The sequence below is a fragment of the Phyllopteryx taeniolatus genome, chromosome 11, assembly GCF_024500385.1.
Source record: "Phyllopteryx taeniolatus isolate TA_2022b chromosome 11, UOR_Ptae_1.2, whole genome shotgun sequence".
Lineage (NCBI taxonomy): Eukaryota > Metazoa > Chordata > Actinopteri > Syngnathiformes > Syngnathidae > Phyllopteryx > Phyllopteryx taeniolatus.
The window spans coordinates 10,542,156-10,559,401 of NC_084512.1; the positions used below are offsets into that span (position 1 = coordinate 10,542,156).

The following is a 17,246-nucleotide window of genomic DNA, read 5'->3' on the forward strand; positions in this document are numbered from 1 at the left end:
GCATTCTTTTTAGGAAAAAAAACGTTAACAGTGCTGGTAAACGTTTGAAGAATAATAGAAGAGATAAAACCTATCAAAAGCAGTTTTGGGGTGGGCGACTTCTACCTGTGCTTAGTCATACTGCAGAAGTGATTACCGGTAAAAGGAGTTTGTCAGAGCTGGCTGACATTATGTTCTGCTCTGGCAAAGAAAAAGGGAATATCACTGACAGATGAGTATTCATCTCAGGATAGTGAAGAGAGTATGTTAACTTTCGTCACTGTGTTTTATTATGTGCTCCACTTCTAATCAGGCCACAATGTCGGAGGATTATTTTAATATCTTGCAGATCAGATGGACTGCTCTCTACCTCTAAATTGGTCAAGATGTCTATCTGATACCAAAGAATAAAGATGAAATTAGGGAATCTTTTGGGGAGGATTTAATGGCTACTTTGCTAGAAACACGGATAATCAAAAGTGCAAAGATTTGACTTACATTGCATCTGACTAGGTACTGCCTTTTTGACATAATTATTAAAGTAGATACGACATACACAAATATGGTGAGCTGTTAACTTTTATTGTCTTCCCTCAAAACTAAATGATGGAATCATCGAGCAATAATGACCGATGTTTGTCTTTTTAACTGCTCCCACTTCTCTTCTGACTGCTATAACGTTAAACTACTTTTACTTTGACAATTAATGTCTACTGTCTGGCTTGGCTACTGTTTCAAGTACCTGTACTATTTGGTGATATATTTGCAGTGGAACTTCAAGGTCAAACGCAATCCATACCTTGACACTGGACCTCTGACTACTTAAATACTGTTGTATTTTCCTTATCAACCAACCAAAGGACCCCCTGTGCAGGAAAACAATGTTGGCCATGTTCCACATATACAGAAGTTTCACTTACATATACAGTAGTATTACATTAGCAACTAAGCTTGGAGGGAGGGCCACTTGCTGACATTATTCTTCCTTCTGTGTAACTACAGAGTACTCTTTGATACGTGTTCCCCTTTTCTTCATTTTTGCTTCTGTACTTCTCTCCATCCAGCCCATGGTTTGTCAGGCTGTAATAATAACTGTGCATTACTTCAGTAATAAGGGCCTGTTAGGAACGCAGCCTGCCTACCCGCCATCTGCTGCCTCCCAAGCACACGCTGCTACTATGGAGTGAACAGAAAACAGCAACGTTCAGGTCACACAATAGACAGATTCTGCTGACCATGGAGTCTGCCACACACTCCATTAGTTGAGGGTGTGGTGTGTTGCAGGTGGAAGGAGACATGGTACAACTGTGTTCATTAATCAGTGTCACAAGGAAATAAGTTAATAGAATGAGAGAAGGTGAATACAGACCACCATGTTCATTGATTTATGGTGCCTCGTCTCCCACATGAAATAAAAGCCCTCTCACCCTTGCCTGACCCTCCATGGCAACATAAACAAGGAGAAGCAGGCAAATTATTGAGGCTATTTGCCTGACTCCTCTGTGTTCTTTACGTCACATTTTGTAGCAGCAGGAGACACTTTCAAGGTGCTTTGCTTTCCAACGTGATAATTGGTGATTGGTAAGGTCTGTTTTATGTCTCTCTGCATTCATTATGAAATGTAGCTTATCTGTCTACTGCCGTAGTGATTCAGCTGAGTGTTAGTAGAAGTGAATATTTAGGGCCCGAGCAAGCTACAGCTGTGAGGTTCCTATTGTTGAAATTCTTATTATTATTTTAGTCATCACTAACAAGGCCGTTTTTGAGGCCTTAAACATGCACGAAAACTCCTGAAATTTTGCACGCACATTGGGCCTGGTGAAAATGTTTTATAATTTCATGTATTTTGGCGTCCAAAATCAAAGGACAACTCAGTGATACGTTTGACCTACGGCTCCGAAAATTGGGATGCATACGTCGCATTTTTGCAGGGTTTATACTTTTGTGAACTCCTAGTACAGCTTTCATCCAATTCACTTCAAAATTGGTCTGTGACATCTCAAGACAATGGGACATTAAAATGTATCTAAGATTTATTTATCTTTTTTTATTTTTTCCGAAGTACTATATGACAGGGCTGGGCTTCAAACTTTTCCTTTCACACTTTTCCACAAAACCGAAAATGCTTAAACTTCATCCAAGTGTCATTCGCGGTACGTTTCATCTAGACCTACAAAAATTGGCTCACACTTTGACCCATTGAGCCCAGACGTACACACATTTTAAAGACACACATATCCTAAACCCAGCAGGAAGTGATCTGTGACCTAATAAATATCCAGTTCGACCTTTTTTGCACGTTTGCAGATGCCATACTTACAGTTCATCAAAGAACTATTCGTGGTACGTCACACCTACACCTACCAAACCTGGCAGGGACGTGTAGCAGCCCAACACCTACAAAAGTGAAACTACAACCCATATCCTAAACCCAAAAGGAAGTGACCAACAACCTTTTAAATATTCAGTTTTGGAAAATTTACGTGTGTCACACTTTTGCGAACTTGTCCTACATGTTTCATCCGATTGACTTCAAACTTGATCAGTACCATCTCAACACCTGGGACATTAAAAGTTATGAAAAGCTTTTTTGTTCAACATACTATATGACAAGGGTGGCTCTTCAACCTTAGCTTTTCTGATGTTGCCATAAAACAGGACATGCTTACACTTCATCAGAGACGTATTTGCGCTATGTTACACCTACAGCTACGAAAATTCGGACACGTGTAGCACCCGACACGAGCAATAACTTAATTACAATCCATGTTCCAAACCCAACAGGAATTGACCTATTACTTTTTCAGTGTACAGCTGTGGACCTTTTTCCAACATTTGCATGAGTCATACTTTTGCACTTGTCCTCCAGCATTGGTGTCCAGCCTACGGCCTGGGGGCCATTTGCTGGACATCCTCCATTTTTGTGCGGCTCCTATTTAACCTTTGACAAGACTTTGCACTTGTACAACAGCAGTGGTGTCCAACCTACGGACCGGGGTACATTTGCAGCCCATCCTCCAATTTTGTGCGGCCACTAATACAGTGCAGGAGTCCAGACTGCCCCTAAATGGTTGCATTTCAGTGGTGACCAACCTACGGCCAGTTGCGGCCCCTACTCCATCATGGCAATACCTCAAACTGCCAGTACGCTAACGGGGCCGGGGTGCGAGGGCCCGATTATAGCTGCTCGCAGCTCTAGTTGTTTATATATTCGGGCATCGAGACATAAGCATGTCACTTTCTTTATTCATCAGTAAAAAGCCTCGGGTGCAGTGTTACCATTGATATCGTTATTTGCACAGTTCAATTTGTGAGTGTGTAATGACAGCTCTGCATATTATGTTAAGTAAACAGTCAACATACACGATCACTCTTGAAAATGGAGCTTAGATTGATTTTTCTTGACAGGATGTGAAAATGTCTCTTTCGTGTTTTTTTGAGAGAGTGTGGATTTTGCTACCCAATATCTCCTGCTGTGTTTGTGATTGGTGTTCCATTCCTTTTACATGTTAATATTGGAATACATTTGTTGTTACTATTTGCTTACTGTGTGACTGACTGTGTTTATCTCTTATGATTGGAAGACTATCTAATTTTGGGGGTTTATTTATGGAAAGGAGCGGCACGGTGGACGACTGGTTAGAGCGTCAGCCTCACAGTTCTGAGGACCCGGGTTCAATCCCCGGCCCCGCCTGTGTGGAGTTTGCATGTTCTCCCCGTGCCTGCGTGGGTTTTCTCCGGGCACTCCGGTTTCCTCCCACATCCCAAAAACATGCATTAATTGGAGACTCTAAATTGCCCGTAGGCATGACTGTGACCGCGAATGGTTGTTTGTTTCTATGTGCAACCAGTTCAGGGTGTACCCCGCCTCCTGCCCGATGACAGCTGGGATAGGCTCCAGCACGCCCGTGACCCTAGTGAGGAGAAGCGGCTCAGAAAATGGATGGATTTATGGAAAGGACAAAGGCAGTTTAAATAAAGCATCTACCTTAACTAAGGCTCAATCCCAATTCTGTCCCAGTGTCTTTGGTATTGTTTACTGTATATTTAATTATTCATCAGTTACCAAATTTAACATATTTCCCAGAGCAGTCTTTTTTTTTGCTCTAAATTGTACCCACATGACATATTGCTTATGTTAAATAGCGCCGACCATTTGGTACTTGTAAACAAAGCCGTTTAAAGCAAGACAAAGGCCTATAGAACAAATTTAGAGGCACGTGATGAAAACACTGACAATTATCTACTAATTGACAAAATGGGATTATACTTTATTTTAGTAATTTATGTACAGTATAAGTCTTAGACGGACAAACATGCTTAAATGTCTTAAGTTATTAGATCTGACACACATTTTCATCCCAAAATTGTGTGTCCCCCTACTTAATCGTAGATATCAGAAAATACGTAAAGAAAGAATTCTAAATGTTTGGGGCCTGTGGGCTGAGCTGCATAAACATAATTTAGGTCAACATAGAAATGTTCACACATTTTGTAGTGACACGCTGTGGTGTTATTCTCTTGAAGAACTTTTCATTTGTGCGGTCTGATCAATACTTTTCAAAACTTCCTCCATTGTGCCCCCAGGATCTACAAAACACATAGAATACATAATATAGTGTTGTCAGAGTTCTGCTATTATTGTAAGGTTGGTGGTTTATTTTGCTGTGTATTTTAATTTCACATTCAATGGTTCAATGAGACTATTTCATCCTCTTCCTAAATGTGTAAACTATACTTGTATACCGTAGCTTTGTTGGTGTTTTGGGGTCACTGCTAGTCTAATGCAACACATTGCTGATGTTCACACAGCCAGTATAGGATCGGTTCCTACTAAATGCCGCATTCCCAATTGCCTGCAACGTAGTCAGCTGGGAGCCCCCACCACCCCAAACAGCACGAGTGGACAGAAAATTTCTGTTTATACAATTTTTCATAACTCTGGGGTCTTTTTCGTTCAACCAATCAAACTGCATGAAAAGTGTTTTTGATTATGCAAAAACATCCCTGCCGTATAATTTGCAGGTTTGATCCTGCAGGCAGTATCAGATACTGTATTTGTACATGTAAACGTCTAGCTGAACAGCTGCCTCCTGTTACTGTATTTCGCTTCACCACCATCTGTTAGGAATTGGACAAGCTGATATACATCTGTTTAGTTATCAGGCCATAATTGTACCAACTCTTCTTAAATACTCCAATCAGCTACATTTGGTGATACTGTACTACAGAACCCAGTATTTTGTACAACATATCAGTGGGAAACACTTTGGGTCATCATAATGAGCTGCATCAGAAAGTACAAGATCTTGTTTTCCCATGTTTTGCATAAAGATGTCCCAGTTAAAGATGTTGTAGCACATTAGCTGTGTGTGTGTTAATATTTCCCTCTGTGTTTCTGTCCCTGTAGGCCCACCTCTTCCAGCCATCATTCTACGTTGGCGGCACGCTGTGAGAAAAGATTCCACTCTTCAGTGCTTCAGCACTCCTCAGACACTTGACCTTGACATCCAAATGCTGTTTGCCAATTTTTGTGCCAGTGGCCTTTTGTGAGTTATGACAACGGCAGCTCACGAAAGAGTGCCCTTCTCCTTCTCTCATCAGTGAGAAGACCATGTGATATCATGAAGAAGGGTCCTAGAAGTCTACTCTTCAAAGAGTCTGTTTGCAAGATATGAGTATTTTGAGCCCGGGGACGGACAATAAATCAAACCTTGTGGGAGTCGTGGGAGGCCCAGAAGAATACCACAGAGGCATGCAGTCAGAGGAGTTATTTAGCAGGAAACTCAAAGCCCTCAATGGTACCATGGGACCACCAGGCTCCAACATGCAGGGCAAACTTGAATGTCCCGGCAAAACAAATGGTACTCCAGCCATGCCTAAAATGGGCGTCAGGGCCAGGGTAACAGAATGGCCACCAAGGAAAGATGGATGGGATGGACGGCCATTACCAAACTATCAGAGTGTGATACAAATATTTCAGAACGGCCAGCAGGACCATACTGTGGAATTACTTGCTCAAGATGAACCAGTCTGTTTGGAGGTAGACTATTCTGATGCGAAGTATACATTGAGTGACCTTCTTAGCCACTCACCATTGAAAGGTCTTCACCCTATTCGTCAACGCAGCAACAGTGATGTCACCATCAGTGACATTGACTCTGAAGACGTAGTAGACCAGACAGCAGTCAATCCGAACACCGGGGCTTCTTTACATCGTGAATATGGAAGTACATCCTCTATTGACCGCCAAGGTTTAAGTGGGGATGGCTTTTTTACCATGCTCAAGGGCTACAGAGTGGATACCTTGGACCACCGCAGTGTACCACCCGTGGGTTTTCCAGAGTTGTTGCGCTGTGATGCCTCCCTCTCCCCCAGCTTACAGACAGCAGCGCAGATAGCCAGGGGGGAGTTTGTCACAATACCAGGCTACGACTATATAGACAGCTCTTTCCTCTACAGCAGAGAACGGGAAAAGTCCTTCATGAGGCGTCTTAAGTCAGAGTCATCTGAAACATCTTTGTTCAGGAAATTGCGGACAATTAAGAGCGAAAGTGATGCTTTGAGACTCTCTCTGGAGGACGATCGACGACCACTGAGCTTTCAAAAATGCTTTGCTCATTATGATGTTCAGAGTGTTCTTTTTAACATCAGTGATGCTGTAGCAAACCGAGCAAACCTGAGCCAGAGGAAGAACACCACTACTGGGGCTTCAGCTGCTTCTGCTGGGGGCTTGTGTGGTGTTGGAGCCAGTGCTTTACCGGGACCAGGACCAGATGCTGGAGCAATAGGATGTAGTAGTGGAAATGCTCCCTTCTTTGAGTCACCACTAGGGAGCCGGGAAGACTTGAACCCAAAGGAGAACTTGGATGCCGATGAGGGGGACGGAAAGAGCAATAGCCTCGTATTGGGCTGCCCACACTTTCGCAATGAAATCGGCGGTGAGGGCGAGAGAAAAATTTCACTTTCCAGAACCAACAGTGCCAACTACAGTGGACTGTCAGAGAGCTGCTCCTTTGAATCCTCACTAAGCTCCCACTGCACCAATGCAGGCGTCTCTGTATTGGAGGTGCCTCGAGAAAACCAGCCCATTCATAGGGAGAAGGTCAAACGCTACATCATTGAGCACATTGACCTTGGTGCATACTACTACCACAAGTTCTTCTATGGAAAGGGTAAGAAATCTCTCTAGATGTTTCTCTTCCTGTATTTCTCTCGTCCTGCAACACAGTCTATCATTTTATCAGATGGCATTTTTTGCACAAGCACTTCTCTCACCCTTTGTTTTATTGTGTTTAATTGAGCATCTTGAGTATTTTACCCTATAAAACTAAGTGTGCTTTTAGATCATAGATTTGTGTTTTTGAGACCAACAATCCTACTGACCTGCAGAGCAAGATTACTTTTTGATATTAGCCTGTCAAGGGGGTGCTGGTTAACAGTGAAGTAAAAATGGTGGCAATATTCTAAATATAGCATGCAAACAACAAATGGAACGATGCCATTTTTGAGATGGCGGACATTAGTTTGGCTTTAGCTCATACCCATGTCAGTATTCTAAATACTCTCGCAACCTTGTGAAATTTCTACACAATGTTACACAAAATACAAGTAAACGTGATCATTATTCACAAATTGTGCGACAAAAATACCATAATAAACTACTCCTTGGAATATATTTCCCTGAGAAAAAGCCAGTACAGTGGGAAAGCAAGTTCCCCAGTGGAACGGCCTTAGCTCATCATATCAGATATCTTGACATCCCAGTTATTTGTACAGGACCAGATGATATTGGGGCTAGGACAATAGCTGGCTTGTGTTGGGTTCAAGGGTGTATGTTTCTCTTCCTTGGGAGAGGAGCGGTCATGTCCTCTCTGGATATTGCTCTCAACCTTGCTGAGAAGCTGTGCTTGGTCATGTAAGACATCAGAATCAGAATCAGAATCATCTTTATTTGCCAAGTATGTCCAAAACACACAAGGAATTTGTCTCCGGTAGTTGGAGCCGCTCTAGTACAACAGACAGTCAATTTACAGAACACTTTGGAGACATAAAGACATTGACAAACAACAACAACAAACAACAATTGTGCAAAAAGATGCAGAGTCCTCTAGCACTTAGAGCAGTTCGAATGGCTAATATCGCAATAGTCCGGTGCAATGACCATTGTGCAAAGGGCACTGAGACTTCAAGGAGTGTATGCGGTTTAAAGTGACGAGTAGTGCGATAATCTGGGACAATGGTTGTGCAAATGTTACAGATACTCCTCAATCAGTGTGCAAATGGAGCAGATGCTACTCTGGCATGAGTGGCCACTATATGCAAATAGTGCAGCACGGCGAGACAACTACAGTGAGTGCACGAGTAATACATAATTGGCCCCACAGAAATGTGACAACAAACTCAAGTCAAAAAAAATTGCCAGCTTGTTGTAATGGAATTGTAAGTTAGCTGTTTAAGAAGTTGATTGCAAGAGGGAAGAAGACATAAAGGGTTCTTCATACTCGCGCGGACGGCGACCGCGCTGACGTCACTGCGGCTATCCCGCACGCAGTTTGCGTTTATACTCGAGCACAACCCACACGCGCAGTTTTGAAAATGTACTGCAGTTCACCTCCAAGTTGGGGGTGTCGCTACGGCTGGTATTGGCTAGGACGCCACAGGGTGGAGTTTCCTCTGCATTTTGTTGGCCATTTCCGGTAGCCGTTTTTACTTTCCTTTCAGTAACACGGAACAAAGCAACAACAATGGCGACCGTGGAACAGTGTCTGCTAGAAGAAATGCACCTAGATGATCAGATGATACATTTAATTATGCTGCAAAATCAATCGAGAAGGCAGCGGTGTAGATGGTATGTAGAACCAAGGGGCACGTTGAGTCATCACAGCATGTGACTAAAACGGACCAAAGACGAGAGATAATCTCTGCGGGGTTCGACGCGCAGCAACAATTTTTGCCGTGTGCGCGTCAAGCTACCCAGAGGTGCCGCACGGGCCAATTCGTCGGTCACGTGATGCAATGCGGGCGTTGTCGGCCGTGCGAGCGAGGGAGTATAAAGAGGTTTTAAGAAGTAAGCAAGAGGGTGTGTTGCAGCTGCTCCCCATGGGGGGCAGTGGGGAGCGTGGTTGGAAATATCCATGCCAGCCCAACCCATCAAATCATTATGCATGTCTGTTTTCCCACTGTTTTAGGATTGGCTGCTCTCAGCAGATTGAATTTCCCAACCTTAAGCCCCACAGAAAACAGCTGCTTCACCTTTTAACACTGGCAGATGCCTGAATGTCCTCAAAAACATGCTCGGCTTTAAATTAAGCTCAGTGTGAGTTTGGAACTTCACTCAAAGCCCTCCTGAGGTTAATGAGACTAGAACTGTATGTTTAGATGTACCATTGAACTTCTTCGGATAATCATTGACTGTGAGAGGTTCCCTCCCACCCTCACTCTCCTATGAAATGGTTCTGTATAGTGTTTAACCTCTCTGGTAACACAGGCCACCACATATAGCTTCCATCCATCCATCCATTTTCTGAGCCTCTTATCCTCACAAGGGTCACGGGAGTGCTGAAGCATATCCCAGCTATCTTCGGGCAGGAGGTGGGGTACACCCTGAACTGGTTGCTAGCCAATCGCAACACATATAGCTTCTATAGCTGAAGTACCATGTGCAGCTGTCAGTTTGGTTTTCTTGTTCATCTCTTTTTGTAATGATGATGCTTTTTCACAGTTTGTGAATGTAGCCATTGCCCTTTTTATGAGGTGTTTTATTGGAGAGACAAGTTTGTCACCACCTCAGACACATACACACCCATGCACAAACAAAGATGTAGACTCACACAAGCATGACCACGTGTCACTACTTTAAAGAATGCTTTTATCAGTCTGCCTTGCTGAACATTGATCTCACTGATTGCTTAAAGCCACATTTGCATCAGCATGGGTGTTGATCCCCAAGACAGCCCTAATGGACGGTGTTTATCCACAATCAAAGGCCAGGCTCTCTTTCAGGACCTGGCCATTTGTCACATCTTGTATGTTGGAAGGCACTGAACTAAAGAGGCCTAATATGTTATAAAACACTGTTGCACCAAATATTTAAAATTAAAAGTGACGCATGTGATGTTATTGCTTGTGGAGGTTTGAAGTGGCTGTGCATTGCGAAGCTGCAAGAAGACAAGCTTGAGGTGTTATTTGAAATGACAACCCAAACAATCTATTTCTTAACCTTTGGTGTATGTTCAACACCAGGTGATGTGAGCCAGTGACATGTTACGAAAGAGTGTTGAAAAAAAACTTTCCGCTGCGTCAACACCATCAGTATTAAGTTGCCTCTTGGCCTTCTACCAGCGTTTGACCTCACATGGATAACCTGGCTGACCTTGATACAGTTGATTTATTATTAATGCTTAAATGCGCTTTGCTCTTAGTCAATACAACAATTACAGGGTAAATGCACAGTCTAAACAGCATGGACCCAACATCTAACCTCTGCAGGAATTATATAATCAGCATGATCCAAATAATCTTCACTTTTTCTGGCTTCATCTCAAAATGGTATGTTTGTTTTGGGATCATAAATTCATCAATTCCAGATGCAAAAACAATAATATAAACCCGCTCTCACTAAGCTCCTACTGTCTGAATAAAAAAATCCATTCATATCCAGCATAAGAATGCAGCCTACTGATAGTGATGAGTTACAGTGGCTCAAAGGAAATTTACAAAGCTCTATTTTCATTTATTGTTACAATGTTTTGGGTTGTTGTTGTGTTTTTTTTTACATTAAATCCAAGATCTCCTGTGTTCTAATTATGAGTGAATCAATTTTATTTATTTTAATCTTTTGTCAAAGCTTGACTTTTAAAGCTCGAACCTTTTACAGCATTAAATTCAGCACATCCAGAGACAATTTGTCAAAGTAAAAACTGAGGTTTTATCTCGATCACTATTCAAAAAGTCTTCACAAATGCCTGAGAAAGGTCTGGAATACATGTCAACGCTAAACTGTTGAGATTAATTTGATCTTTTTTTTAATGCATCTCCAGAGCATCAAAACTATTTTGGGGTAGACGACCATCTGGGACCTGTGGCAGTCAGCATCCGCAGGGAGCGGCTGGATGACGGGAAGGAGAAAGATGGAATGCAGTACAACTATCGAATCACCTTCAGAACCAGTCAGGTAAACGTAATGCTCTGTTGTTTGCTATTTCTTTCCGCCCTGCTTAGTGTCATAAATCGGACTGCAACTTTTACAAATCCATGGTAGAGACACCTAATTCTGTGAGAGTATTGAACTGTCTTTTGAACATGCTTTTAAATGCTATTCCTCACGTTGCCTTCAGCACAACATTCAGTCACTGAGGTCATTCTGTCATGAACGTAACAGAGGATAGGACCCATAGATGCACGACACCAAAACAAATGGACAGTTTCAAAAAGAGAGGTTTAATATACGGGCAGAGGTCGGTACACAGGCAGGCAATCCAAAAAAAGGCAACAGTATCCAAAAACGTGAGGCAAAAAGGCGAGGTCGATAATCGGAACAGGGTCTAGTCTTACTGTGAGTCTGTGACGTGGAAATAAGGAATGCTGGAACGCGACGACAAGTTACAACGAACTGGCAACCAGAAAGAATGAAACAGTAGGTTAAATGTGTGGGGTAATTAGGGTAAACGAGGCACAGGTGGGGAAGATGCTCTCAGGAACAGGTGTGTACGAGACAGGGGGAAGACAACACCCAGAACACACACCCATGACACATTCAGTACAAGGGTGTTTTCAGATGAAAAGCAACCTCTGCTATACAGAGGTGACGCACAGAGACTGTAACCATGTCTGATGGAAGCACCTCTGAGTTGATACGCTTTATAACGTAGTGGATAAAACGTATTTCATGTTCAATACACACTGTTGCTCTTCTTGAACCTAAATTGAAGATAGTGGTTATTGAATACTGCTAAAAGAGAGGAAAATTTATATAAAAAAAAAACAAAGGGTTCGATTTCGGTTAGCGGCACGGTAGCTGACCGACCGGTTAGCACATCTGCCTCACATTTCTGAGTGTCGGGGTTCAAATCAGGCCAAACCTGTGTGAAATTTGCATGTCCTCCCCGTGTCTGCGTGGGTTTCTCCTCCCACATACCCAAAATGCATGGACAACTCTAATTTGTCCATAGGTGTGAACAGGAGTGTGAATGGTTTTATGTGTGCACTGCGATTGGCTGGCGACCAGCTCAGGGTGTACCCCGCCTCTTGCCCAGAGTCAGCTGAGATAGGCACCAGTACACCTGCGATCCTCGTGAGGATAAGCTGTTCAGAAAATGGATCGATGCATGGATGATTGGGGTTACAGCATTAGTTTGTTTATTTTATCCACTCAAACATACATTATATTTTATATATTTTTTTTTCTGACATTTTGCCCATGTCATTGGTGACAGTTATCAGTTTAATTTAGGCAATTTACTGTACAGTGTCATAAACTACTGGAGAATTCCCTGTGGCTTAGCTATCAAACTCAAGGCCCGGGGGCCAGATATAGCCCCCACTTCATTTTATGTGGCCCGTGAAAGAAGATCATGTGCAGCTTCTGCTACTTCTAAAATTGCCAATCGTCTTCACTTTTAATAATGTTGAGCAATTGCAGGCATTTTCTGTTAACAACCCATCCATCCATCCGTTTTCTGAGCCGCTTCTCCTCACTAGGGTCGCAGGCGTGCTGGATCCTATTCCAACTATCATTGGGCAGGATGCGGGGTACACCCTGAACTGGTTGCCAGCCAATCACAGGGCACATACAAACAAACAACCATTCGCACTCACATTCACACCTACGGACAATTTAAACTTCAATTAACCTACCATGCATGTTTTTGGGATGTGGGAGGAAACCGGATTGCCCGGAGAAAACCCACGCAGGCACGGGGAGAACATGCAAACTCCACACAGGCGGGGCTGAGGATTGAACTCCGGTCCTCAGAACTGTGAGGCACACGCTCTAACCATTCGTCTACCGTGCCGCCCTGTTAACAACCCACTTTTAAAAATAAATGTAAGAGTTTTAGTTGAAAAAATACTGTTCCTTGACTTTGTGTTTCACTGATGGTGTAGTGGTACACTCGCCTGACGTTGGTGCGGGCAGCGTGGGTTCAGTTCCGGTCTGAATGTGAGTGTGAATGGTTGTCTATATGTGACCTGCGACTGACTGGCGACCAGTTCAGGGTGGAGTCCGCCTTTCACCCGAAGTCAGCTGGGATAGGCTCCAGTACCCCGCGACCCTAACCAGGATAAGCAGTGTTGAAAATGAACAGATGGACTTTGTGTTTCAAAAAAGTTATCCATCATTTTTTTCTCTATACTGTATGTAATAATATGAGGCGATTATACATTTATATGGGTTCACAGTCATAATGGCCTTCTACACCATAACTACAGTGTGGCCCTAACAAAAATGAGTTTGACACCCCTGCCCTGTGGGATACATCTCACTTTACAAGGAAATGGTCATTTTCATGTTGTGAATCGATTTTTGGGCTGTTATTACTTACCAATGACATTCCTGTGAATTTTAATTAACTGTAAAAATGGACATGGAACCGGCTTCTGCGAATTTTAATTCACTGTAAAAATGGACATGGAGCTGGGTTTTGCCCATATAATTTTTTTTAAATTCTTGTTTCCTCAACATAAGTAGAATTATTTTCATCCTAGTGGCGGGAAAGTGTGTTCTTTAAATATAGTAAACGGCAGGTATCTCTGGACTGAGCCTCTGCCATGCCAAACATACCGGCTGCCTTGCTTAACAGCCTCACTTTGAGTTATTACAGCTTCCTTTGTTACAAGCCTATGTGCACAAATGCTTGACTGGCCATGAAAAGAAGGGGAAGCTTACATTCCCCAAATCTACATTAAACACCTAAATGCATCCAGTGGTTCTGTGACAGTCATGGCTCAGTTGGTCAGTCTTGCAGATGCTGTCTCCTTGCCACTGGCCTTGCACGCTCTCCCCCACCCACACAAATACAATTTTATTAATCCACAATCTGGAATGCTCCCTCTCATGGTCCCTGTTGGTACAGGAACCCTCTCACTGATAGATGCTTGGTGGTCTCAGCCAATGAATAATTCAGGTGCAACAGATGTGTCAGGCAAAGAAATGTCACCGATATCCAGTACCATTCTTAGGTTTATGCAGCACTCCCTCAATAAAACAATGTATCTGGGTCATGCAAACCCGGCATGTAGCACGCAGTTTGAACTCCCAAACCACTGCAGCGTCTATTTGCATGGGCTCCTATCATTAAGCCCCAGCGCTCTTTGTCTCTGTGTCCCACTCTTTGCTTGGTGTTAAGTAATCTGCTTTTCAGCATGCCACTCTCTCAGGCAGCCATTGACTGCTGACATTTACAGTAAATCCGCAGGCTGTACAGATAGGAGATTCATAGGGGTAAATTTGTCTGTAATGTTCCAACCAACAACACGTCGTTACAGCCTGCATGTTTTAAAGCTGTTTGCTTCAACCATTACCGGCACATTAATGATCGTAACACTAAAATACGACTTAACGTCTAGTGTTCAGTTAGACTTTTAATTATTTACAATGGGAGATGTTAATGCTGCCCATTGGCGCTGTAATGAGCCATTGCCCTGAATAGCACGGCATAACATGAAATTGTATTACTGTATAACTGGATCTTGCAGGAACAAGGATGTGTCTACCCATTTTGATATTGGTACATGGTAGGAGAGAGCACAGAATCGTAACCCTAATACGTTTACGGCCACAACTTTTGGTACACCTGCATGAAGAGAGACAATACAATATCCATCTATCCATCCATTTTCTACCGCTTATCCGAGGTCGGGTTGCGGGGGCTGTAGCTTTAGCAGGGACGCCCAGACTTCCCTCTCCCCAGCCACTTCATCCAGCTCTTCCAGGGGGATCCCGAGGCGTTCCCAGGCCAGCTGAAAGACGTAGTCTCTCCAGCGTGTCCTGGGTCGTCTCCTCCCGGTGGGACGTGCCCAGAACACCTCACCGGGGAGGCGTCCAGGAGGCATCCGAATCAGATGCCCCAGCCACCTCATCTGACTCCTCTCGATGTGGAGGAGCAGCGGCTCTACTCTGAGATCCTCCTGGATGACCGAGCTTCTCACCCTATCTCTAAGGGCGGCACGGTGAAGGACTGGTTAGCACATCTGCCTCACAGTTCTGAGGACCAGGGTTTGAATCCCAGCCCCGCCCGTGTGGAGTTTGCATGTTCTCCCCGTGCCTGCGTGGGTTTTCTCCGGGCACTCCGGTTTCCTACCACACTGGCTGGCGACCAGTTCAGGGTGTACCCCGCCTCTCGCCCGAAATTGAACATTACTTAACTGCATCAAATTAGAGCTCTGATATCTGTCCCCTCTCATAGGTTAGGTGTACTCAATGTTGTGTCCAGTCTGTAGGTATTGTATAAAACAGAGCGTACTGTAGTTGCTCAGCCTTTGCCATCTATATCCTGACAGCTGACCACCCTCCGAGGAGCCATCCTGGAAGATGCAATCCCATCCACAGCACGACATGGGACGGCCCGTGGGTTACCGCTGAAGGAAGTACTTGAATATGTAATCCCAGAGCTCAATATCCAATGCTTGAGGCTGGCAATCAACTCCCCTAAAGTCCCAGAGCAACTTCTCAAGTTGGATGAACAAGGGGTAAGTGCAGATCTCTTTAATTAGTGATGTTGGATGTTAAATGTCTCATTGATGTATTCTTCCAAATAATTTAACATTTTGGGGAATTTTTTGGTCGCACCTCTGTATTCATTATTAACAACATAGAAATTGAATGTCATAACAGAAGTTTAAACCCATAAGCGTGCCTGCCACCGAGGTAATGGCTGTTCTGAACAATATTCAAGTAAAAAGGACACGGGATGCGAAATGTGTATCATATTAGGAGAAAGGTGAGGGTCTTGCTATGAAGTCATTTAAAAATGTTTACGCTGACCCGAGCATATAATTCCTGCAATTCAAACCACTTGTGCAGTCGACTGTATACAGCTGAAAATATTTAGCAATTTATTTCATATCAAATGTTAATGTGTTATTCGTGTCATTAAAGGCCCTGAAATATACTGTATGTCTTGCAAATTTGACACACCACAGACAAGTGTTGTGAAAGACCCTGGCCAACTTTGAATGAGGCTTTAAAATGGTAAAATATATATCAAGCATTTGTTCCCTTTCTCAAATGCTGTGAGTGTGTCCGCTGAATGTGGTGAACCCCTGCCACGCTCAACGGTTAATTGTCAATGGGGCTTGGGGGGTGAGGTCTCATGCCAGGGGCCAAGCGAGTCACTGGGAACCCTTTTAATCTGGGAAAAAGAAATGGTGAAAAACAATTTAACACCAGGGGCTCTATTTTCGTAGACAGTGCTGCGTTTCAGCGTAAAAATGAGTACATCATGATTTACATGCAAGCGCAAGACTCGCTGTGGGTGTTTGCCAATGTGGCTACGCCAAGCTGGGCAGCAAGGGTTTACCCTTGGGCATGTGCTTGGTGGAATGAAATCTTGGGGTGAAAAGTCCCTGTAAATTTACCCGTATTGGGACTACCGCTACGTTTTGGTGCATGTGCTCTCATTTGATTGTGGTGAAATAGATCGAGGCAAATGGAGGCAGACAGACACGTGAGCTCCTCTGATGCGTGGTGCATGGCAGACTTATTTCAACAGCTGGCATCCAACCCTCTTAATTGTTGTAGAAAGCAATTACTTGAAAGCATTATTATTATAATAATGTAACACCTGGGGAGGGGGGTGTTGTTGGAGGGGATGTACAATAGATAGATAAGGTCCGTGTGCTCCTATTTAAGCCACCAGCGGTTTTCATCAGCTCCTTCTGGACTCAATAAGGGTTCCTGCTAATGTTCAATCCTCCAGTCTTCTATGTCCTATTCCTCGTACAGAGACGGCTCCATGCATGACTATTGTGATGCTTTTAAAGGGAATTAAAGAAGCCGCTTCGATCAGAAAGGATTGAACTCTTCTGTGACGACTCCCACACCAGCGCAGACATCCCACTTTTAGATGCGCTGGGGATACGCCGATCCATAAAATTACCAAAACCATGTCTAGCCAGGCTCCTCTCAGAGTTACGGCAAGCGCATTGCTGGATTCCTACTAGTTCCAAAAATAGAGACCTGGGTGATGAGCTGTGTTGTGTTTGTGTCAAATATACCTTTTGAAATTATGACCCAAATTCTCCACTGTTTAGTACGACATACATTA

General features: G+C 43.6%; 1 protein-coding gene across 9 annotated transcripts in view; it reads left to right on the forward strand.

Moving 5' to 3' along the window:
- LOC133485510 (signal-induced proliferation-associated 1-like protein 2) overlaps positions 1-17,246 on the forward strand; it is a 103,400-nt gene that overhangs the window by 37,752 nt on the left and 48,402 nt on the right. For all 9 annotated transcript variants that reach the window (XM_061789311.1, XM_061789317.1, XM_061789312.1 and 6 more), the window contains exons 2-4: positions 5,390-7,154; positions 11,022-11,155; positions 15,481-15,669. In XM_061789311.1, the coding sequence (XP_061645295.1) occupies positions 5,654-7,154; positions 11,022-11,155; positions 15,481-15,669 (1,824 nt within the window). In that variant the 5' untranslated portion in view covers positions 5,390-5,653. The remainder of the gene's footprint in view (positions 1-5,389; positions 7,155-11,021; positions 11,156-15,480; positions 15,670-17,246) is intronic.